Source organism: Lontra canadensis, unplaced genomic scaffold, assembly GCF_010015895.1.
Source record: "Lontra canadensis isolate GAN:19392208 unplaced genomic scaffold, GSC_riverotter_1.0 scaffold93, whole genome shotgun sequence".
NCBI classification, from domain to species: Eukaryota; Metazoa; Chordata; class Mammalia; order Carnivora; family Mustelidae; genus Lontra; species Lontra canadensis.
In genome coordinates, this window is record NW_022631087.1 from 5,712,304 (window position 1) to 5,735,260 (window position 22,957).

The window sequence follows — 22,957 nt, forward strand, 5'->3', positions numbered from 1 at the left end:
GTTGGTGGGAGAGGCAGACAAGAAAGACAATAAATAAGTAAATCATACAGTATAATAAAAAGTAATGGATGTTAGGGAGAAAAATAAATCTGGGAAGGAAGATACAGAGTGTAGGATGGGGCAAGAAATCAATTTAAGTAAGATCATCAGGGAAAACCTCTGAGAAGCTTTTATCTGAGCAAAGACATAAAAGTGGTGAGGGAACTAGCCAAGAAGATATCTGGGAGATATTCCAGACAGAGGGACAGCAAAGGTGACACAGGTGACAGGTTTAAGGAGCTGCAAAGAGGCTGTGTACTAGGAGCAGAGTAACAGCTTGGGGAGCTCAAAGGGAGGATAGAAGATGAGGTCAGAAAGGCAGCTGGAGGCCACAAGGTGCAGTGTCTTATAGTCTATGGTAGGAGTTTGGCTTTTACTGAGTGAGATGGGAACAGATTGGAAGGTTTCAAGCAGGTGAGTGGGGTGACATAAACTATCTTAGATTTTAACAGCATCGCCCTGGCTGTTGTGTGGGGAAGAGGCCACAGGGGCAAGTCTATCACAGGGATACCAGTTAGCAAGTTATTGAAACAATCCTTGGGAGAGCAGATAATGGCTTGAAGCAGTGTGGTAGCCCAAGAGGCTGTGAGAAGTGTCGGCTCCTGGACCCTATTCTGAAGGTAAAGCCCACAGCATTTGCTCAGGGACTGGGTATACGGTGTGAGAGGAAAAGAAGAGCCCGGATAAGGCCAAGATTTTAGCCTGAACAACTGGTTATCACCTAAAATAAACAGGTTTTGTGGGAATGGGAGTGTGGGGCAAGATGAAGTTGCTCAGTCTGGACATGTTAAGTTCGAGATACCCAACAGACAAGCAAGTGGAGACGCTGGGTAGATGGTGAGATCTGTAAATCTAGATTCGGGATGTTGAGTCTCCACCAACGAATTGGTCAGAGATACAAACTTGGAAATAAATGACATTTAAAACCATAAGAGTGGATAGGGTTACCAAAGACTTGGGTATATGTACAAAGAGTAAATGTACAAGTTCAATTCCCTTTGCGCCCCTCCCCCCGCTTGAAGAGGACGGGGAGAAGTGGAGGAACCATCAGAGGAGACAGAGAAGGAGCAGCCGCCAAAGTCAGAGGGGACCCGGGAGTGGGGTGTCCAGGGAGCCAAGTGAAGAAAGCCTCAAGGACAATGGGCCCTGATCTGATTTAGCAACATGGATGCCATTGGTGGCCTTGACTAGAGCAGTTATGGTGAAATGAATGGTAGAAGACAAAAGCTTGGCTGGAGAGGGTTTATGAGAAGGAAGAAGGAAACTGGAGACAAAGTACAGACAAAGCTTTTGCGTTTTGTTGGAGAGTCTTCCAGAAAAATGGGGCAATCAGCGGTGGGGCAGGGAAACAGGGAGTGAGGTTAAGAAAGGAAATAACATTTTTTAAGATAGAAGAAATATTGGGGCACCTGGGTGGCACAGTTGGTTAAGAGTCTGACTCTTGGTTTTGGCTCAGGTCGTGGTCTCAAGGTCATGAGGTCCGTGCTCCGCATGGAGTCCGTTTAAAATTCTTTCTCCTTCTCACCCTACCCCCTCTAAAAATAAATAAATAAATCTTAAAAAAAAAAAGTACTACTAACATGATTCTGTGATGATGGGAATGACCCAATAATGAAGAAATGGCAATGCCAATGTCGAGTGTCCACCCCATGTTCTTTGAGGGCCTGGCACCCATGTTGGACGGATGCCCATGTTTCTAGACTTTTCATACCTGCCTGGACCTCTGGGTCAACTCCATCCTGTTTCCTCCACACCTTTTGCAACATGGTCGTTAGAAATACAGGGCAACTCGGCGATACGATTGGATACATGACATTCTATAGGTAAGTTCTCATTTTTCACACATATTTTAAGAGAGCACGGTCCTGGGGCATCTTGCGTGCTATTCCCCATCAGCAATAAGGTTCATTTCAACCTTCCCAACCTGAGGAATCCTTGTGCACATCGAGAAACTCCTTGCTTCCTGTCCCTCTCCCCCTCAAAAAAGAAAAGAGGAAAGAGATACTGACGGTTTACGCTGCACTAGGATCTCTGCTAAATGCTTTACCAGTTATTGAATTGTAGCCCATAGTTATTGAATACTTAGCACTTTCTAGACACCGTGCTGAGTAGTCTACAAATATTGTCCTATTTCATCCTTGCAACAGACTACTACTATGGTACATGTGCCATCTTCCAATTTATAGCTGAGGATTCTAATGCACAGAGACGTGAAATTTTTCAAGGTCGACCAGTTAGCAGGTGGCAGCTCAGGGTTGGAACTCAGAGCCCTCTTGCTCATAACCACTGCCTTGCATTGCCTTGGTTAGGTGTCCCAATTAGGAAACCGGTGACTTTCTCAAGGTCACACCATCAAGGAGCAGTAGGGCTGGAATTTGTACATGTCTGTGTTTGTAAGGTTGGGGCAGACATTTTAAGTTTGTCTATGTATGCCAATTCTGACATCACTCACATTTTAAACATTATGGGGAGATTTAGTATTTTTTACCCTTGCACGCCCACACCAAGATTAGCAAGTACGTTCAGTCTGTACTTGGTGGGAGATTTTTTACAAGCCCTGATCTAAAGCCTTCGGGAGATTGCTGGAGCCTTGTGATCTGTCCAAGGCAAGAGTCAGCAGATTGCGGCCCACGGGCCCAATCTGGCCCACCACCTGGCTTTGTAAATAAAGTCTTATTGGAACACAGACATGTCCATTTGTGCCTGTGTCAGGTTACTTTCCAGCTACAATGACAGGACGTGAGAAGCTGTGAGAGACTAGGTGGTCTGTGAAACCTAAAATACTGATTATCTGGCACTTTACAGAAAATTTGTTGACTCTTGGTCTACATGTTTCAAGAAGGGACATCGGGTGGCTCAGTGGTTAAGCATCTGCCTTTCGCTGGGGTCAGGATGCCAGAGTTCTGGGATCAAGCCCCGCATTGAGCTCCCTGCTCAGCAGGGAGCCTGCTTCTCCCTCTCCCTCTGCTGCTCCCTCTGCTTGTGCTTTGTGTCTGTCTCTCTGTCAAATAAATAAATGCAATCTTCAAAAAAATTTTTAAAAAAGTTTCAAGAGAAGCAACTTTGGATTTTCTGGAATTCTGGCTTTTGAAAAGGGATCAACCCCTGTGAACCAGGAAGTCAATTCCAGATCCCAGAAGGAACGACGGTGTGATGGCAAAGCCGAGGCAATCCCAGGAGCACGTTTCACACCTGCCCCCTTTCGGCTGCAAGGTCAAGGACCAGCCTGGACGGTGGCTTTATTGTTAGCCTGCGGGGCTTTACTGTTAGGACCGCTGGGTCTGGAGCTGGGCAGCCTCCCCTCCTGCCAGCCCCAGCACACCGGCCTACCTGTTCGCCAGCCTCCTTCTCCGGCAGAGCACACACAGCACAGAGCCGGGGATGGTGGGGGGAAAGGCAACACCGGGGGGCCCAGAGGCAAGACGGAGGGAGGCAGGCGCACAGAGCCACGGCCCTCGCACACCGTGGCTCACCGGCTGAGTTGGGCTGGCGACTCCCTTCCCTGCGTTTCTGGAAAAATTAATAGATGTTATTTGTTTAGAGGCAGTTTAGAGCCAAGCTGAGCAGAAGTCCAGGGCTCCCACCCCAGTCCTCTCCCAACCCACACAAGCAGACCATGTTTGGGACCACGGGCCAGGCAGCCCCGAGATGCCAACACCAGCCTTTCTAAGCGAGCTTTTCTGTTTTCCGTCTCTCAGGAGACCTCTGGAAGTCTCCCGCCCTCGAGGAGATGGCAGGACCCCAAATCATTTACTGGGTGGGATCCAGCCAGGGTGCAGGCCGGCGTCGCCTCCCCCCTCTCCAGATCCAGAGGCCCGGCCTCTCCCTGGGGGTGACCAGCTGGGCCAGAAGCTCCGGGCATGCAGCCTGGGTCTGTAAGTAGGGCTCTGGCCTGCAGGTCTGCTTGGGGAACCCCCAGGGTCTGGCTGAGAACCGGATCGGGGAGTTTTAGAAACTGATATGTCATTTTCCTGACAAGCCCCTGGGTGGTGCCGGCTTTTGCTAGCACTTGGTCAAAGTGTTGGCATGATTGCCCTCCTGAGGCTTCTTTACGGGGCTCTGTGGGTGCAGAGGCCCAGGACTGACCGAGGAGGAGAAGGAACTTTGCTCCAAGGGCAAGACGGAACACTTGCGTGGGCGTGCACGACCGGACTGGCCTCCGCCCTGGGACTGAGCATTTGTCTAGGCCTGGTTTTCACCTGGAGAGAGTTCTGTGTCCGCATGTGGAATCAGGGCTTCAGCCTGGGGTGGCACTCCACGGGCTGCCTGGCCTATGGGGACATTACACATGCGGGGGCAGTGACTTGACCAAGAGCACACAGCTGGCTGTGGCCAAGAGAAACGGAAGCCCGGGTAGCCCTCCTGGCACTTGAGTCCGCTCTTTAAACCAAAAGCCGTGACCTTGGGTGCTGAGGGTCACTCCCGGCCCCTCGGGGTGGAGGTGCAAAAACAGGGCCCGAGGCTCAGAGTCAGCTTTTCGACCTTCGTCTTAAAGTCCCCTTGTGTTTTACGTAAAATCTCTGGGGAGTCAGTGTTTGGTCCCCAGAAGGAGATCCTGTGCCTGCTGTACCTGGAGCATCCCTGGCTGTGTTACAGACCCTGCCTTTTTGTGGCACCTGCAGTACAGCTCACGGGCTGGGAGCAGGTGCCCAGCAAGGCGGGAGAGTTGTCTGGTTCCCTGCCCCCTGGCAGCTCGGTCTGGGGGGAGAAAAGACACAGGCACAACTCCCTCACAGAACACGCACCTTCTCCAGGTCTCGTCTCCAAATGGCACGGGTCCGGGGCTGCGGGGGCCTGACGTCTGCATGGCTAATGGATGCTGCACCCCTGGGCTGAGCTCTGTGCAAAGGAAAGCTTCGCAGGGAGGTCTGTGGAGTGGAAAGAGTGATGGGAGCGGGAGGGGGGCAGGCCCACAAAATCAAACCGGTGAGTGCTCGCTGGGCAAGCCGGATGCAGAGCTGGGAAGGCAAGGGATGCTGTGGGTTCTCTGGGAGCAAAGAGGGAGCGAGGTCAAGAAGTGCCATTTGAGTTGAGCTTTGAAAGTCAAGGACAAGTTCATTTGGAAGGGGGAGAAGGGCCAGGGCAATGAGAGAGGGAGGCATGGCTTGTCTGGGGGCGGGGAGGGGGGGGAGGCATACAGCACCCAGGAGCCAGGTGAGCAAGGGAGGCCTTGAGTGTCGTGTTGAGGAATTTGGATTTCAGACTCTGGAAAACGGGACTTTCTCAAGGATTTGGGGGCCAGGGATGATACAGTCGCACTTATTTGAGAAGGAGAAAACAGGCCAAAGTGCAGACGACTAGCTGGGTAGAAGAGGAAGGTGCGGGGGGCTGGGGTCGGGCCACTGAGCGTTCACCTCTAGCCCAGGCCCTGGGCCCGCGCAGTGGGCGAGGCTGTCTGCCCCCTCCCCTCCCGGATCTTACCTGCTCGGAGTCCCGTGCAAGGAGAGAGAAGCAAGAAACAATCTGTCTTGAGATCATCTCAGAGCAGTTAAGTGCTGGGAGGGAGGTCAAATGGGGGGCTGGGCAGGGGAGGCTCCCTTATGGGTGGGGGGCAGGGTTTAATTGGAGCCCAGAAGGGTGAGAGGGGGCGCCAGGGTTCCAAAGCCAGGGGAGCAGCTCGGGCCCAGGGCCTGGGGCAGGAATGAGCTTGGCCGAGAGGCAGAAGGCAGGCCAGGGCGGCTCCGCGGGGAGCGTGCAGGGGGGCAGAGGGCAGAGCTGGATGCGGGCGCCCAGGGGGTTTGCGTGGGGGGGGGTGTCCCAGGCTCTGGAGTCAGTGCCGCTTGAGTCGCACGCGCCCAGGGCAGGGAGGACGGGCAAGGCGGCAGGGAAAACAGATCTTGAAGGGGCAAATGCCCGAGACCAAGGGGGGCGGGGGACACCTTGCCTCCCTCCGGCGAGACTCGGCACACATTTCTCTTTCCCCCTCTGGGTTTTCACCCGGTCGTCGCCAATCTTTGGTCTGTTTCCCGCCTGAGGGAACACAGCACCTGGGGGGACGCGGCGATCTCAAGCCTAGTGCAGGGGGCGGGGGGGGGGACGGCGGGGGGGGGGGGGGGGGGGGGGCAGGGTCGGGGTGCGGGGCGGAGTCACTGGCCCACGGCGAGTTTTCGGGAGAGGAGGAGCCGCCTGACATCTGCGGGCTGGGAGGAGGAAGGGGACCCTACAGAAGGCGCGGGGACGGCCGGGGAGGTTGGTGGGGGGGACGCCGGCTCCGGGACTTCTGCGGGAGTTCTGGCAGGAGAAGCACCAGAAACACTAGCGCTTGGGGGTCCAGGGAGCTGGACTGGCTGCGTGTGGCTCCTAGGTCCGCCACTTACTACTCAGGGGACTTGGGGCCAAAGCGATGTCATCCCTCCACTGTGCGGCTTCCTCGGCTTAAATGGGGGAGAAAGATAGGGTCTGGGGTTTGACTTCTCCACGGGGAGCTAAGGCGGCCTGTTCCGGGTTTCCTGCGTCCCGGCAGAAACACTGGTGCTGGTGGCACAGGGGGCAGCGTGAGCATCCGTGTCCCCAAGTCGCCGTGGGCGTGGAGGGCGAGGTGACAGGAGGTGCCAGGGGGCCCCTCTGTCTTAGCTTGCTCTTCGTCCCCGAGGGCGTCCCCTGGGTGACAACAGGCAGCGAGGTAGGGTGGAAACTGAGTCTCACTTCATGCAAAACATTGAAAAAGGGAACTTGACAGGTATCTGCAGAGTGTCGACAGGTGCAGGGCACTGGGCGCCCCGCGGTGAACAGCCGTTTGGAGACCCAGGTGCCCAGGCCAGGCTTGGGGGTGGGGGTCGGTACAGAAACGCGCCCCCATGCGGTGGTGCGGACGGAAACAGACGGCCTTGGAGAACAGCCCCAGGAGGTGGGTGAGGCCGGTGGAGGATGGAACCAGGGAGTTTGAAGGAGCGGAGGCGACCCTTGGCCGTGCAAATGGAAGGGTCGAGAACACCTGGCAGTGCTGAATGCGACCCAGTCAGGTAAGAGCCCGGCAGGGGCAACCATCCACCTGCTGTCACCAGAAGGGGCTGCTTCAGGCTCCTAGGGGGAGAAGCCAGAGCAAGTCATTGGAGTCAGCGGGCAGAAACTTATTCCAGAAGTTTGTCGTGTAGGAGAGGGCCTGGGATCTTGTGTTATTATTTTTTAAAACGTGTTCAAGGTATAAGCACGTTTAAATGCTAATATCTTTCCTACTAACTCGTAGGCAGTAGAAGGTGGACCTTGCGGGAGGGCACGACAAAGCAAGGTCCCCAGAAGGACGTGGTGCAAGCGCAAGGTGGGGTCGGCTCAGGAGGTGAGGACGTCCTCTTGCGTGAAACAGGAGACAGGGGGAACGAAGGGGCGTGGACTCAGGTGGTGTCTAGAATTAGAAGCAAATGTGCTTCCAGGGGGCCCGGTGCAGCGATGGCTTCCAGCTTCTCCAGGACATGGAAAGCCCGGTGACCCGAGGGCCAAGCAAAGGGCACTGGAGACTTCTGGAGCTTCGGTGGGGAGGGCGGTCACTGGGGGGCAGGTGAGAAGGCCTGGGTAGAAGGGCCAGGAGGACCCCACAGTTAGGAGCACTGAACCTGGGCGGCCAGGAGCCAGGGGGACACAGTGACGGGGGCAGTGAGGCAGGAAAGTCAAGTGGCCGGACGGGGAGGGGGGCGGCCAGGAGTCCAGGAGAGCACGAAGGCTGAGGGGGGCCGCAGCGGGAGCACCAACACCAGCTCCTGCCAAGCCTGGAGAAATCCACAGAGAGGCTCTCGGGCCGCGCCCGCCTTGGGCCTCATGTCCCCCACGGCTCCGTGTGACCCTCAGGGCCGTCCGTCCACGGTGCGCTGCGCTTTGCCTCCTCTTCCCACCAACTCTCAAAGTCAAATCCCAGGTGGAGGTTCTGAGCCTCAGGAAGAGGGACCCGGGGATCCCCCCCAAATCAACACACAGAGGCCAAAGAATGGTGTTTCTCTCTTTTATTTAAAAACAGTGCTTCATTACCGTTTGCAAAGGCAGAGGCGGCGCTCCTCCTCCTTCGCTTAGAGTTTATAAAAGCCAGCAACATGATCAATAATTTATACACATGGATAGTAATACAAAAAAATAAGGAATAAAAGCTAAAGATCTAACTACTCCAACCTTCACAATTCCAGCTACTTGATAATAATAGGAGTAACCCAATGAATACTGTATGGTCCGAAAGCTACTATACAATATGATTCTTAACGGGAAGGGGAGGGAGTTAGAGACTGTCACAAAGCCCCGGGGTGCTTCTCTGGGGTTTGCAGGGAAACAGGACCCTGGGCAAGCAGCTCGGGTGTCCTGGGAAGTGACTCCGGGGGTGGGGGGTGGGGAGAGAAGGCGAGGTGGTTACACAAGCATCCCACGTGATGCCCCCACGCCCCAAAGGTACCTGTTTCGCCATGGCAGTGGGAGGGGGCCGGGGAAGCTGCATGTCGCATGTCGGGATGGTCCAGTCCCTGCCATGGGGAGTGGGGAGAAGAGGAGAGGTTCTGTGGCGTTTTAGCCTTGCAGAGATTCGGACTGAAAAGCTCAGAGACGCAGGGAGGCCAGCCTGTCAGGGACAAGGCAACCCCACCAGCCCCGTCCGCACTTCGCAGCCCCGGCTGACGTGTGTCAAGCCCCAGGTTTGCTCCAGCCATTCACAAAGCAGAATTATAACACAAGATTAAAAAAAAAACAATTCATATCCCTTAGGGTAAAAAAGAGGATCAATTCATCACTCGATATATAATACAGCCAAAATGAGCTGCTCAAACAAGCACACACACACGAAAATACTGTGAACAGAAAAACACGAGAAAATGGCTAAGCTGGGAGTCTTGACGGGGTATAGACGTTGCTTAAAGCACGTATCAGTCCCCAGAAAAACTAAACCAAAAGTCACTTGTTAAAAAAATTCAAAACCGCACGTACCCCCTGGGAACCTGGCGTCGGTAACCGGGGCCAGGGGGTGGGGGGAGGAAAGAGGACCGACGGTCCCTCTTCGCCCCGCGTGTGACCGCGAGCCCGAGCGGACCGGGCCCCCCGAGGGCAGTCTCCTTAAAGGCAAGGCTTGCGTTTTGGCTGACGAGCGGCTCTCGGTTACCAGCCCCTGCCGACCAGCACTACCATGGCTGAGTTGATCTACCGTTTTCCTGAGTAAACTGTTCACTGGCTACAGTCCGGGTAACAGGGAGGAGAACAGCTCCTACAGCCAACTTGGGTAACTTGAGAGATTCCCCCCCGCCCTCGGTTCCTCATTCCTAGAGCATCTGATTCAGGAACTGGAGACCAGGCCGCAGCCTGGGCCGAAAGCCTCATCTGAAAGGCAGGTGCCCGGACTCGACCGCGCTCACTACACCGGGGGGGGGGGGGGCGGGGGCGCTGGCTGAGGACACCCGGCGCCCACCCGGAGAGGGCCCTCTCCACGCTCTAGCTCCTGGATGGCTATTGCCTGGGTGATCAGTAAAGCAAGTATGGAGGAAGTACATAGGAAAAGGGAAAGGGAGGGAAGAGGCTTCTGGACAGTAACATTACCCCAAAAAAAAAAAAAAAAGAAAGAAAGAAAGAAAGAAAAAAAAAATAGTATTTTACGTAACAGAACCAAGTCTCACCGGTGTGTACTACAGATGGCCAGACATTTTCAAGAGCGTGACAAAACAAAAACACACAGATTTACGTCTGATGTTCACCTCGCCCACTATTCTTTCTTCCTATCTTAAAACAGTGCAAACAGGTAACGTATGTTTTTTAAAACACCACTATCCCTTCCCCACCCCCGAAGTCCCTTTCTTCCTATCATTGCGGTGGGGGTGGGGATCTGCAATTCTGCAAATGTTACTGTGCTAGAGGTTGCAAGCAGCAGAGGAGGCCAGATTGGGTGAGAGGGGAGGGCGCGAGCCGTTTCCCTCCCCGCTCCTGGCCAGGGCGCCTCCCAGAGGGGCCCCCATGGGGCCCCGCTGTCCTGTCCCAGGGAAGGGGGGTTATGAAGCCCTTCTGGCAGACCCTCGGGGCGGCTTCAATCCCGAGTTTAGGACATCCCTCCCACCTGGAAGCTAAGTGACTGGTGATGGGGGTAGTGCTCATCTACGTGTCTGCGACATCGCTAGGAATAGGAACGGGAACCTAAAGTAAGAGGGTTCAGCCCCTGAGGAGTTAGACTTTTGAGGAAAAGCGGCTACCACTGGATTCTACTGAATAATCTCCACTAGCTCCCCTTGAACTAAGAGGGGGGCCCCAGACCCCTTCTTTTTCAAGGAAAAATAACATTGGCTCAATCCCACCCATGGCTGTCGGAGGATGGTGGTGATGGGAAGTCTGGGAAAACCTGAGAGCCTTAAAAACGGTGAGTTGCAGTGGCTGAGCCGGGTTCACGGGAGCTGAGCCACGAACACGGATTCGTGGCCGGAAAGGACCGAAGGTTAGCTCTCTGGGCCGAAAGAGGGTCAGGAGATAAAGGTTTTCACTAGCGGTCTCCTTACAGGAGGCCGGCTTCTAGGAACGAGCTAAGTACGGAAGTCCACGCCGTGAGCTACAGTAAAGCCGTGGAAATCATTCACGTGCTGTGACTCAGCATCGGTGTTTTTTGGAATCATCAACCGGCATCCTCTAACGACCCACAGACGCCAAACTCTCTTCCGCCTCTGTTTCCTAGTCCAACGGGAGCCAGAGCCGGGAGCGGACAAGCACTGGTGCTTCGAGGAACCTGCCTCCGGTGAAGCTGGCCGTGCGGAGTCTCAGAGCTCAAAGGGAGACGGGGAGGCCGCTGTGCCCTCATCCGGGCGCTCACAAGAGCTCCTACTCCCGGTGCTGACACTGAAGAGCAGAGGCCCTTGAGCGAAAGCGGAAGTCTGCTTTGCCTCCCTTAGAAAAAGGAGCTGGAGGCAGCCGTGTTGCAACCATCCCTGGAAATGCAGCAGAGCGCGCAGAGATTGCCTGCCAAGTCCTCAGCCAGAACCAGCTGAACTGAAACGCAGTAAAGGCAGCCCAAGCTCGAGCTTCTGCCTCTTTTAAAAGTGGGAGCTGCCTTCTCTACCTTGCCCGCCATCCTTGTCTCTTTCTTGGAAAAAAGAAGAGAAAATCACTCAACTCATTCCCCTCTTTTCCTCCCCTGCTACAGACACAACCATTTAAAATTTGGCCGTGTCTCCACTGCGCGGTGGCTTACCATTTCTGCGAGTGGCCCCTATTTGAACATGACATGAAATTTCTCCTTCTTTAGTGAGTAAAAGCTCGCCCTCAAAACAAAAGCAAAAGAAAAGACAAAAAAATCTTCCCTGCCCCCATTCCCTAGAACAGTGAAAGCCCCACATCCCATATCCCTTCCTCTAACTAAAATATTTATATACATACAACAAAAATTGTCTTAACAGCAACGAACCAAACTTTGGCTTGGGGAGGGGAACCCATAAAAATGGCCAATGGCCCGGGGCAGTTTGATGTCCCCTAGTTCGTGCTTTCCTCCCCAGCATCAGTAAGATTGCATCGAGGCCTCTAGCTTCCTTGATGTCTCCCTCATTTCAGGGAAAGCCTCTCCCCCACTCATCGGCAGAGAGAGGGCTCCACAGGGGGAGAAGGCATGTACTTTACACAGTAGGCCAGTCCCTCCCGGATAGATCACTCTGCTTACAAAGAATGCTTGATGCTGTCATAGGTCAGTCATTTTAATTCAGGGACATGAATCAGTTATCAGTCAAGAACATGTGTGGAGGCAGGAGTAAAAAAAACAAAACAAAACAACAAAACAAATGGAAAACAAACCCATAACAAACCGGAAGCTCCATGTCTCTGAATTACTCCCTTTAGCAGCTGTCCCTTGGGTGAGAGGTCACCCTAGTACCAATGTGAATAGACCAGGGAGCCAAACAGACCGTGCTTTTCTGTTTTCTAATGCCTTCGTTTTGGAAATGCTGCAGGACCCTTGCCTTTATCGCTGACAGCCAGTAGCTAGAAGAGAAACGCCTTCTCCCCTACTTTGTCTATATGCATGAAGTCAAAGCCGGGGGGCCACAGGAGTGACTCACCGCAGCGGCCACCACACGACTCTTTCTGGCAACATGAGATCTTTGCCAGGTCACACCCTCCTTCCACTAGGGGAGGGGAGGAACCCCGGGGGCTCTGGATTTTGTGTCCTGTAGTGTCCATGTATGCCAAGGGGTCAAGTGCTCGGTTGGGTGTCTTTGGAGGATAATGAGGAGCCAGGCGGAGAGGCCATGGGAGTTCAAGACCATGGACACAGAAGTGGCTCACAGAATGCTCTGGAAGATGGAAATTCCTATGGCTTTGGAGCTAGTTAGTACAAAGTACCTTTGCCTGCCCTTACTCGCCCTGATCACCACAAACTTACGGGGACAGCCGCCCCAGGACTCAGTGCTTCATCTTTTGCCAACACTCTCCGTATGCTTCACACCTTGTACTGACCTCCTGAGGCCAGAGAAAGCACAGGAATATCAGAGCCCTGCCGCACATCATCCGAGATCCCTTTTCCTTACCCTCTTTACTGGCTCCCGACACTTTGTACTTCTAACCCCCCAGCAGAGAAATGTGGTCGCTATTTATTCTCCTGTCCCTCGGTCCTAAATTCCTGACTCTTGAGGACTCGGGAGCAGGGAGTTCATAGAAGGACAGATGAGCTAAGCTGTGGTTCAGAGAAAGGGGAAGAAACCCAGCAGGAGTGCTAGGATCTCAGGAAAAAAGAGAATCGTCTTTTTCACACTCCAGAGTTCATTCTGAGATCAGTTTCCTAATGAGGTGTTTATTAGCCACAGTCTGAGAGCATGTTTGGAAATATTAATACTATAATTCCCAAGACGATGCCAACTGTCTCAGGCTGTGCAGGTAAGATGATTGTAAAAAGGATGGAGAAGACAGGAGGGAAGAGGAGAGGAAAGTGTCTTTTTAATCCTTTTGCTTTGCAAGCACAAATTCCTGTCGTCTATCAGCATGTGGATTCCAGCCACAGCCCATCAGAACCGCCTGCCGAAGACCAGAAACTCAGAAGACTAGAAGAACATCCTGTTGCAAAGATCTCCTCCACGTGTGCTCGCCCCCCCGGCCACTCGGCACCGCGTACACTTTGGTAGCTCTGTCTGCTGATTTCTGATCACATGCGTTCATCAGCTCCTAGGGTCTCCCCTTCCTCATTAACTGCCTCTTCCGTGATTGACAGAGTAAGCTAAGCACGGACATACAGACATGGAAATGCATCATTTTTTTTTTTTTTTTACCACAGTTAAAAAAAAAAAAAAGAAAATAAAAAGAAAAAAATGCACAATCTTTGGAACAAAAGAATTAAAGGCAGAAATGTAAAGGAAAAATACATATTCAAAGAACATAGTGAGGTATAAAAAAGTATTCTCTCTTTTTTTGTGTTTTTTTGTTTGTTTGTTTTCCTCTTCATCTTGCTATAGAGTTCCTCTACTAGTAAATATTGCAATAGCCAGGCCTCATGAACTGGGGGGCTGTCCCATTTGCAGGGTCTCACGTCACTTCAGTAGGGGGCAAATCGGCTGTAGCCACCTCGGTATAAACTCGCCTGCAGTGATTAAAGACATAAAAATAATTAAAGGTTGATGAGAGAAGCACGGAAAATGAAGGAAAATGTCCTGAAAAGGGAATTGGAAGCAACTGGTAAGATGCTACCTAGGGCAGCGGAGTCAGGAAACCGACTTCTGCCGCTAAGATGCTCAAGCCGGAGCCCAGAACGCTTACCGAGGACCTGACAGTCTCAAGAGAGTACGGCAATGCTTTGTTCCATTATTTACAGCCATCGGCACAGAAGGGAAACTCAATACAGTTTAAAACCAGCTCTGTAAATAATGTGATGCTTAAAAGCACGAGTGTTTGTTTACCTCGATCACATCACAATCGTGACCTGAAGCAGCTAGCTGATTTCACCTTCGTCCATGTCACCTGTCCGTGGAGAAGAGGCTCCTCTGACCACCAGTGGTCACGTCCCATATCTGAGATGGGGCTGGATTTAAACCGGAGTCAACCTCCCGATTCATTCTAGCTCCTCTGTAATCCAGAATATATGCCAACTAGGCTGCCCGTGGACATACCTGAATTTATTTCTATCTGTCTCTCTGGAGCTATAACTGGGCTTTGTTCCTTTATCAGGATTGGACTTGTTATCTTTTAGCACATAAAATCTCAGGAACTTCCGTCACCAGCTTTATTCTGTCCATCTCTACCTCAATTCCACACCTCCAGTCCCTTAGGGCCCTGTTACTTCCTCCCACAAAATCTTCCTATCAGGGGAAACTGAGTGTGAGAAATGACGGGTTCTCTCATATTCCTCCAAGTCTTAAATTTCACTTCTCACTCTGCCTCCCCGTCACACACCTCCGTCCGCGTTCCCAGGCTGCTGCCCAGCTGAGAACATTAGGGGTGCTGCTGTGGAACCACAGATTGCGCAGGCTGCAGCCTGGAGGCCTCCAGAAATACGGCCGTGAGGATTCCAAGTTCGACTGGAGGGGACTGGGGGTGGCAGTGGGGAGTTATTCTAGATGAGCACTATGGACCTTTCCTACCCTTCCAGGAAAAGATCCTATTTTGCCACAAATGTTACTGATAAAATGTAAGGCATTCACTGGGTGATTTCTAGCACCAGCTGCCAGAAGGCTCAGGAATGGCAGCGACAGCCTTTGGTATTGGCATCTGCAACTAATGTCCGTTTTTGGAAAAGCTTAGTGTGAAAGCTGGGAAGTCTCGTACCCCTACATCTTCCTTAATACCTATCAATGAAACAGCCACAGGCATGCACCTGACAGCAGAGCCAGTAGAAAACGTCAACCTGTTCCTTTCTTTCTCTCCCAAATGATGCGGGGACTCAGGGAAGACTGTCACCACTCCTTCCTCTCTGCCCTTAACCAGGCCAAGCGGCTCACACTACAACACACAGAGAGAGAAGGCGATGTGAACCTTCCAGACAGTCCTCTGTGGCTTCAGGACTTTGGCAAGAGAAGAAGGGCTGAATTTATCACCGCTTTAGATCTTTTGGAACCTGCAGGTACAAGTTAAAAGGAGTCAAACAGTTAAGAAACAAAGGGCACGCGTGATACTCACCACAGCGCCAACTCCATAGCTAGCGGCAGGGGCCAGGGCATGGTAGGGGTCGGCTGTGTACACCCTCCCATAACTGGAAAGAAGAAACGCAATCAGAGAGGCCGAGCCCCGGCGGCGCTCCGCAAGCATGAGAGGTTTACCGTGCTAGACACTCGTGGGGAACTCGGGGCCTGGAATGTTACTGGGGAACTTTCTCCTTCTCCTCCCAAATGCGCTAACTGGGAAGAATTCTCAAGGACCTCTATAAACCCGGGAAAGGAAGGAATTGGGGGTGAGGAAGGGGGGGGCGGGGTCACGGCCAGAAAAGGGACAAGGAGAATACGCAGGAGCACTGGAGTGGCCTCTGGGCCACGGAAACCCCGTGTGGGGGGCCCATGCGGGCAGCCATGCGGGCAGTGGGGACAGGAGGGCGCGGGCGGCACGTACCCATCGCTGTAGGCGGCGGCAGCGGCGGCGGCAGCTGTGGCCGCGGTCGCAGTGGCGGGCTGGGCGTATCTGTAGGCTGCATATCCGCCCTACAGGAGAGAAGAGAACTGACTTTACAGATACCTCTCCCCCCCACCCCGGGGCCAGACGAACACACACCCGCCCACACGCAGACATACGCGCACAGGGACACGGGGACAGACACGAACACAGACACACACGTGGGAGGAGAATGTTTCAAACTGCCTCGGTCTGCATGTCATCGGTCCTCTGGCACAGAACGGAGCTCCGCCCGGCGCAGGGATACGCTTTCCGGTCCGGGACGGTAGCAGAAGTAAACTCTCCCCGTAGGACCCGGTCTCAGATTTAAGAACTGAAGGCAGGATTCCAGATCCATCTTTCTTCACAGTCTTGGCTGGGGCTTTCAACAGGGCAGATATCTGCAGGGAGCTGGGGGACTCTACCGGACGGGGAATGTAAATTACAGAACTAGGACACACTAAATCTGCGTGTGTTAACTTGAGGCTCTCCCGCGGCTTTACTGCCCAGACCAAGGAGATCACGGTCGGTCGTGGAAAGGTCCTCTACAGGGCTGGGCTCCTCAGGCCTCGCACGTTTGCCGAGAGGCTAAGATAACCAGGTGACATGGAGAAGGCAAACCCAGTGTAGATCGGGGCGGGCAAACTTCGATCTGGGAGCCGGCGCAGCTTGCTACCTGCTTCTGGACGCAGGTGTGAAGAGACCGTCCGGGCTCCAAAGCCGAAAATATTCACCACTTGGCCCTTCAGAGACAAAGCCTGGCAGCTCCGATCTACACTTCAGACTCAGACAAAGGACATTACAAACGGCCGAGGACCCTGCAGTGGGACTCTCCTGGGGGAGGAAGCCCTCCTTCCACGCCCTGGGCATTTAACTGCATTTATTCTCCTCTCCCAAAAGATTCGGAGACTCTGACGCTCCTGTCTCATAGCGGGCTCTGGAGCTGTTCGGCCAACGGGCCCAATCTCCTCTCCGTCCTGGAGACTTTCAGATCCCACGTCCTGTTTCTTCCCCTGAGTTTAGGGGAACCAAACACCCCAAAGGTGTCCTCCCATTCAGTATTTTGAAGATAATCACAACAGTGAGTGCCACACGAGACAGGCTATTTTAAAAAGTGGCAAGCCCTATGGTTTCCTCTTCTTTGCCCTTCTAGAATTTACCTATTTCACCTAAACCTAATTCAGGGGTGAATTTTTATTACTCTCTTCTCGCTATCAGATGTAACAGTGTTCAGCTGGTGCACTCAGACTACAGCCTTTCACTCACGCTCTCTCAAGTGGACGCACCACCTCACGGGGGAACAGGGCCTCCTGCTCTCTAGACGGACGCTGCGTGACGCCAGCCCACGGAGAGGCAGACGTGCACTGAGTGGCCCTCACTGAACATCAGGAGTCATGCACGACTCCTCTTTCTTCTTCAAGTGAATCACTCAGAAAAGTAAACGTTTCTTTCTCGATTACATATTCATCCACTGATACCCATATAATAAATCAGAAGATTCTAATTAATATAACTGAACACTGACAATGAAACGGTAGCCTTCTACTATGGCATGAAGCGCCCTCGGGGCTGTGCGGTCAACACGTTCGCTTTGACATCCAGCCAGGTGTACGGGAACGGGCAGGCCAGGCTAGTTTGGGCAAAGCTACACACCCCAGGGCTGTGTCATATCCCCTGCTGTATCCGTGTCTGTAAGTAGAATGACCTACACATATACACGGTGTATGTGAACTAAAGGGTCTCTTTACCTTATTCCTTGTTTAAACTTTTTTTTTTTCCTTGTTTAAACTTCTAAAGAGGACATAAAGCAGGAAAAACATCTGTTAAAGCAACAGGCTAATCTTTATAGTTGAAATTTTGAGCTTTAAATGAACCTTTAAAGGCTCAATTCTTCATTATAACTACAGATGATTCCTTTAAGTTTAGGACTGAAGTTTGCTGGTGTGAAGTTTACAGCTGGGCTGATTTTCATAAAACTGCCTGTAAACAAGGGTAATGTGGCGAGCGAGCAGTATGTGGTTTGTCTCCTTAGCGTTCCTCCAAGCACCAAACTGATCTTTAAAAATTTAAAAAGGCAAGGTAATAAAAGCAGTTAAAGCCCAATTTATGTTTACCTGAGCAAAACATTTTTAAAAACTGAAGTTCTATGCCATAGGGCAGAGTCTACATTCTCATTAAGGGATTCTGAGGTTCAAAAGTACTGACCTCTCAGAAAGTCTCAGTAAAGTCGGAGATACTGGCGAGTCTATCTAACCATAGCTCTGAGCAGTAGGGCACTAATTCTGGAAAAAGAGGTTCTGAATGAGGTGACTGAGAGAACCACTTCCCCTCTCCTTCCTTGGCCTGTAAGAAGCCATCAGAACTGCAATGGTTTGGGGGTAATGTTATTGTTAACCAAAACAATTCAAAATGGATCAGACCATGGGAAAGAGGCTTCTTCCACACCAGGAGGAGACGGGGAGAGTCTATCTGCCACAGTCTCCTTCTGCTATAAGTGAACTCAGACTTTGGAGTTTGAATGTGATGAGGTTCTTTGCTATTTAAATTCAGGAAAATGGAACAGGGATACAAATAATCTTATTGCCAACAAAAGGCCTGAGAAGCATATCAGCATTAAGAAAAACTACACTAATGTTTTTTTTTTAAAGCTGGTATTTCAATGACTACTCTCCTAATTACTTTACAATGGTGCTACAAGGAGGCCCTTTAAAGGACAGGGGCAGATAATAGTCTAATACACTAATTTGGTCATTCATCGGTGACTGTCCCCAAATTAGAAAAGTTAAACTGTATAACATGGATTTATTTCTCTCAGATACAGTCTCACCAGAACATCTCTGCTGCTGCTTTAAACAGAAGATACCAAAAACTGTGAGACAAAGAAAATTCAGATGTATGTATTTCGACTCCGATTTTGGAGTGCATCAAGCTTCCAGGCCGAGAAATGTTTTTTTCCCCAAATTTTACCTCCGCTAGCAAGTCTGAAATCTTTTACAGAACATGAGAACAAAGTGCAGTTTGAAACACCAAGGTTTTCATTACTGTTTCTTAAGTTTTTCCAAAAGAACAAGGGAGGGGAAGGGAGTAGGAGAGACAGGGTTTCAGGCGTGGGGGGGGGTATGGCGCCACATTTATTAATCACATTAAAAACTAAGCATGCCAACATCTGGAGCTAAAACAACCAGCAAAATCACCACGTTCAGACTCGTATCGGCTAACTCTATCTATCCCAGCATTCTCTTGGGACAGCGGTTTGCCCTAGGTTCTACCACAAGCTCGGTGAAGTACACAGCCTCAATTACTAGAGCGTGCAGCCACAACCACCTGCCATTACGGAAACAGTCAGTCACCACTTGAGTTAACATTCCAGACCCTAACGACTGGCCCTCCCCAGCCCAAAGAAATAGTCAAGGTCGCCCGCCCTCGCCCTGGCCCACACCACAATGTTAATAATTATAACAAGCAGTAACCCATCTGTTATATCAGAGAAGGGAACAGAGACTCCACTGAGAGATTTAGAGTGAGATGTTAACATGTCTTCAGCTGACTGCACAAACAAACAAACAAAAAAAAAAAAAGAGGAGAAATAATTCATTTGGAGATATGAAGTCATGAAATAGCTGATGTGTATTGCTTTTAACCATGCACTGATGCAAAACTGAAGCAACCATTAAGAATAAAAATTAAAAAGGACATATGTATTTACACACAATCAGACCTGTTGGATCTGAAGCAGTTTGCAGACTCTATCTGTGTGTGATTTGAAATAAAACAAAAAATGGGGATTAGCATGGCCACGGCACACCCTAATGTAGGAGGGCACACACGGACCGCTTTTTGGAACCCTGAGGGCTGGATCCACTTGGCATGGCTGAGCCTGGTCCAAACACACATGTGCCCCTTTACAGGATTGCTTTCTTATTCCTTTTGTGAATGCCTCTGGAGTGTTCCCAAAAGGGGCAGCCAGATACTCTATCACTCCCCTACACGCCCTTCCTGACCCCGCGAGCTTGGGTGCCGGCCCTCGGGCACCAGCCATCCATTCTGACCCAGGGTTCTTCCGAGATAGTTCCTGGGCTTAAGCAGTCTGTCTTTCCACATATCCGTGACACATCCCTAACTTCCACTTCCAGCTCTTTCCGGGGAAAGCGTGGTTACCTTTAAGATCCTTATGTTGTTCAAGTCTCAGCTCTCCAGGATCCATCAACACCTGCTAGGGATTCTCTCCTCTACTCTGAACTGGTTTTATCATTTAATTAACTTCATAGTGTTGCCACACTGACCACAGGACTTTTCTAAAACAGCTCTGTTTTAACCAGAAGAAAACGGAAGGGCTCTACCTATCTACCTCTCCCGTACTTGACCTTCATCTGCATTGTCCATTAGCATGATCTCACAGGGGTAGACATTCCCCTTGTCTTGAGTTCAACCTAGCCATTAATTTTATTATATTTTTATTTCAGATTTACATTAAAACAGGACTTTGGTGAGCATGTGATGTCAAGACACCTTCTTTCTACCTGGAAGACAGTGACATTATGTGACACTGAGGAGAAGAGTATTTCAAGACCAGCAGACAACACGAAAGCTTGTTCTCTGCATGTGGTGTACAGATTTATAGAATGAGGGGCGTGGGGGTGGGTGGGTGCAGAGAAAGGCAGGTGTGGCGCTTAGAGTCACTACGGGGAGCAGAGATCTAGCCCAAGGAGCTTGGGTCGAGTTGGGTCTCTGGGCATCACTTTATCTGTCCCTGCCCAATGCTGACCCCTTCCTTCTCTCGCCTCCTCCCTACTCCAGCCGAGGGCCACCAGTGTAGACGGACCCTGCAGAAGGGGCTCTTAGGACACTGTTGTTCTTCTGTGGCAATATGGCACCCAGATTAAATGTGAGTTAACACAGACGTGAATACCAACACCTGTAATAATGAGAATATCGTTACTGTTTTTGACAGTGACCTATCTACTTTGAAAAGTAGATATGAGAAGGTCTTAAAGAGAAGTATTGAAATTTTCTTATTATTTAAAATTGGGGTGAAGGGAAGAAATGGTGATGATCAACTTCTTATCTTCCACTTACGACTTCCATGGTAGATGAGAGATGATCTTTCATGAATCAGACCTCTCAAATACCCCACTCTCTCACATCTCCCCAGATGAGTTCATCTCCCAAATCTCGCTGGGTAGGCACAAAAAGGAACTGGCCAAACTGGGACAGGCTGTCCGCGGCTCTCCTTCCCTAGCCATCCAGTTGTCGGCAAACCTAACGGTACACTGTTATCCAAACGAACCCACTGACCTTGTTCTAAGGAGGAAGGCAAAGAGGGCAAGGGGAATACAAGCTTCAAGTTTTAGAATCCCAGTGGGTCTAGATTTTTAGGCAACTTCAAACTCAGGGAGTGGCACGGTCCGATCACTACTGTGGTCTCAGTGTGGTGCCCAACTGGGGGATTCGGGACTCCTGCGCTGCACAGACTCGAATTCCTCCCTTCCCTCATTTCTTTCACGGTGGCGGGAAGACGCCCCCACCTGCTAAGATCTGCAAGTAGAAGGGCCCAGTTTGAACACCGCGGGTAAACGCGACTGACAAACTGAAAGAGGCGGCAGCGATGGGACAGTGCACGGCACCCGCCTGGTGCGGGCGGCGGCAACGGGACAGCAGCACTTCATTTCGGGGGAGGCGCCGTCGCGCACAGATCTTGACCGTGCACGGCTGGGGTGGCAGGGCCTAGATCACACGCTCACAAGTCTCGGCTGTGCAAAAAAGCCTCTGTTCCCGTCTCTAACGTGGAGCTGGGATGGTTAGTATGGTTCAATCTGTTCACTGCAATCCACAATCTGATCGATCGGCAGGTCACACTGGCGCTCCTACCTGAGGTATTTTAGCGCTAATGATTGGTTCCTGTAAGACTATTCTATAACAGAACACAGGAAGAGCAGTTCAAAAAACACAGCTGTGGAAGGAAAACAATCATACAAAAAGCCCGCTAAGGGGCCCACCAGCCTTTTCTTTCCTTTGGATGCAAGCATGCTTTTCACAGGGTAAGAACTGGGAGCAGGTTGTTATCCCTCTAAAAAGTGAGTTAGGGTGGACCCTGCCTTCTCGACTGGTCAAGAAAAAAGAGGGGCGGGGAGGACTCACGATCTCTCTGCTACAGTCAAGCCTTCTCCCTGGGGTCTCTTTACAAACTGTGGGCACAACTGCCAGATCAGTCCTCCGGAGAGGAAAGTGCCACGGGAGAAACAGGAAGGAAGCAAATGGCCAGCAGGGGTTACGGACTAACAACAGAACAGGGAAAGAGAGTTAAAAAAAAATTAAACAACAACCAAAGAAACCAAAAAACCAACAACTCCACAATTAACAGCCTAAATTAGTATAATGTAAGACAAAACGGGCAGCTTCAACTCTTTTCCCCCATGATGTTCCTTCAAGCTCTGGGTCGGTGCACTCTGGGGGGAGGAAAAACCCTTCCCTCGTCCTATCGCTCGCTCATCTGTTATTTCTGAGGAAACAAGGACTCCGTGTATATGGACAGATCCCCACAGGTGGGAAAATGTACAGAGAGAAGCCGAAAAGACTCAAGGAAACACAGTGTGGGGTGTGTGTGTGTGTAAAAGAAGCATCCCTCACTCCCTCAGTGTGATCTAGCTGGAAGTGGGAATACCAAGTTCCCAGAGCCGCAGTCCGGTGAGCCCCCGCTCAGCGGCGACCCCACTGCGCGGTCTCGTCTTCCCTGCGTGGGGTCAGATCTGACCGCGGCACTGGGGACCAACTTTTCCCTCCAAGTGACTGCATTAAGATAGGAACTAAGAAACAGCGATAACATTATGATTAATTCTTTTGGTTAAGAAAGCACCACTGGTCAAACTAGTATTTCAGCAAGGTCACTAAATTATCTCTGCTTAGCTTCATAAGGTGATCTGGTCAGATTTAAAAAAAAAATTTTCGAGAGTATTTTCTCAGTAAGCACAGAAAAATCATCTCTCTCTTAATAAAATCATATATTGTGAACTAAGGAAATGAGAGAACTATAAGCAAATATTTGGTTGGCTCACTTAAGGTGGAAGTAGGCAAATCTAAATAAGGTAGCAGTAAGCCATACTTTAAAAAAAAAATCCCCAAACAAAGAAAACATTAGAGAGAGAGAGAGAAAAAAAACAAAAAACAAAAAACAAACGCCTTTGACTTAAGAAATAATTCCAGTGGAAAAGCATGCTCTAATAGATCAGATTTCAGGAAAACAATTTAAATAACATAAAGATGAGTTTCATGAGAATATGGGTACTAATGTATATGGGAGAATGTACATGCTAAGACCATATGCAAATACATAGATCTAGAAGTGTCATTTGGTATAAAAGGAGGAGTACTTCCCCAACCCTCAAGTTTCACTGTGAGCCCAGGAAAAAAAAAAAAGGTATCTTTCATT

The 22,957-nt window shown here is 50.9% G+C and overlaps 1 protein-coding gene across 22 annotated transcripts in view; it reads right to left on the reverse strand.

Annotated features, from left to right (window-relative positions):
• Positions 1-13,206: 13,206 nt before the first annotated feature.
• RBFOX2 (RNA binding fox-1 homolog 2) overlaps positions 13,207-22,957 on the reverse strand; it is a 263,261-nt gene continuing 253,510 nt past the window's right edge. For 10 of the 22 annotated variants that reach the window (XM_032836560.1, XM_032836559.1, XM_032836553.1 and 7 more), the window contains 4 exons: positions 19,002-19,078; positions 15,493-15,581; positions 15,067-15,139; positions 13,207-13,534 (listed from right to left, as the gene is read on the reverse strand). In XM_032836560.1, coding sequence (XP_032692451.1) covers positions 13,480-13,534; positions 15,067-15,139; positions 15,493-15,581; positions 19,002-19,078 — 294 coding nt within the window. In that variant the 3' untranslated portion in view covers positions 13,207-13,479. Of the gene's footprint in view, positions 13,535-15,066; positions 15,140-15,492; positions 15,582-19,001; positions 19,079-19,249; positions 19,282-21,399; positions 21,443-22,957 lie in introns of those variants that run through there. The other 12 variants (XM_032836572.1, XM_032836562.1, XM_032836571.1 and 9 more) reach the window with 4 other exon arrangements.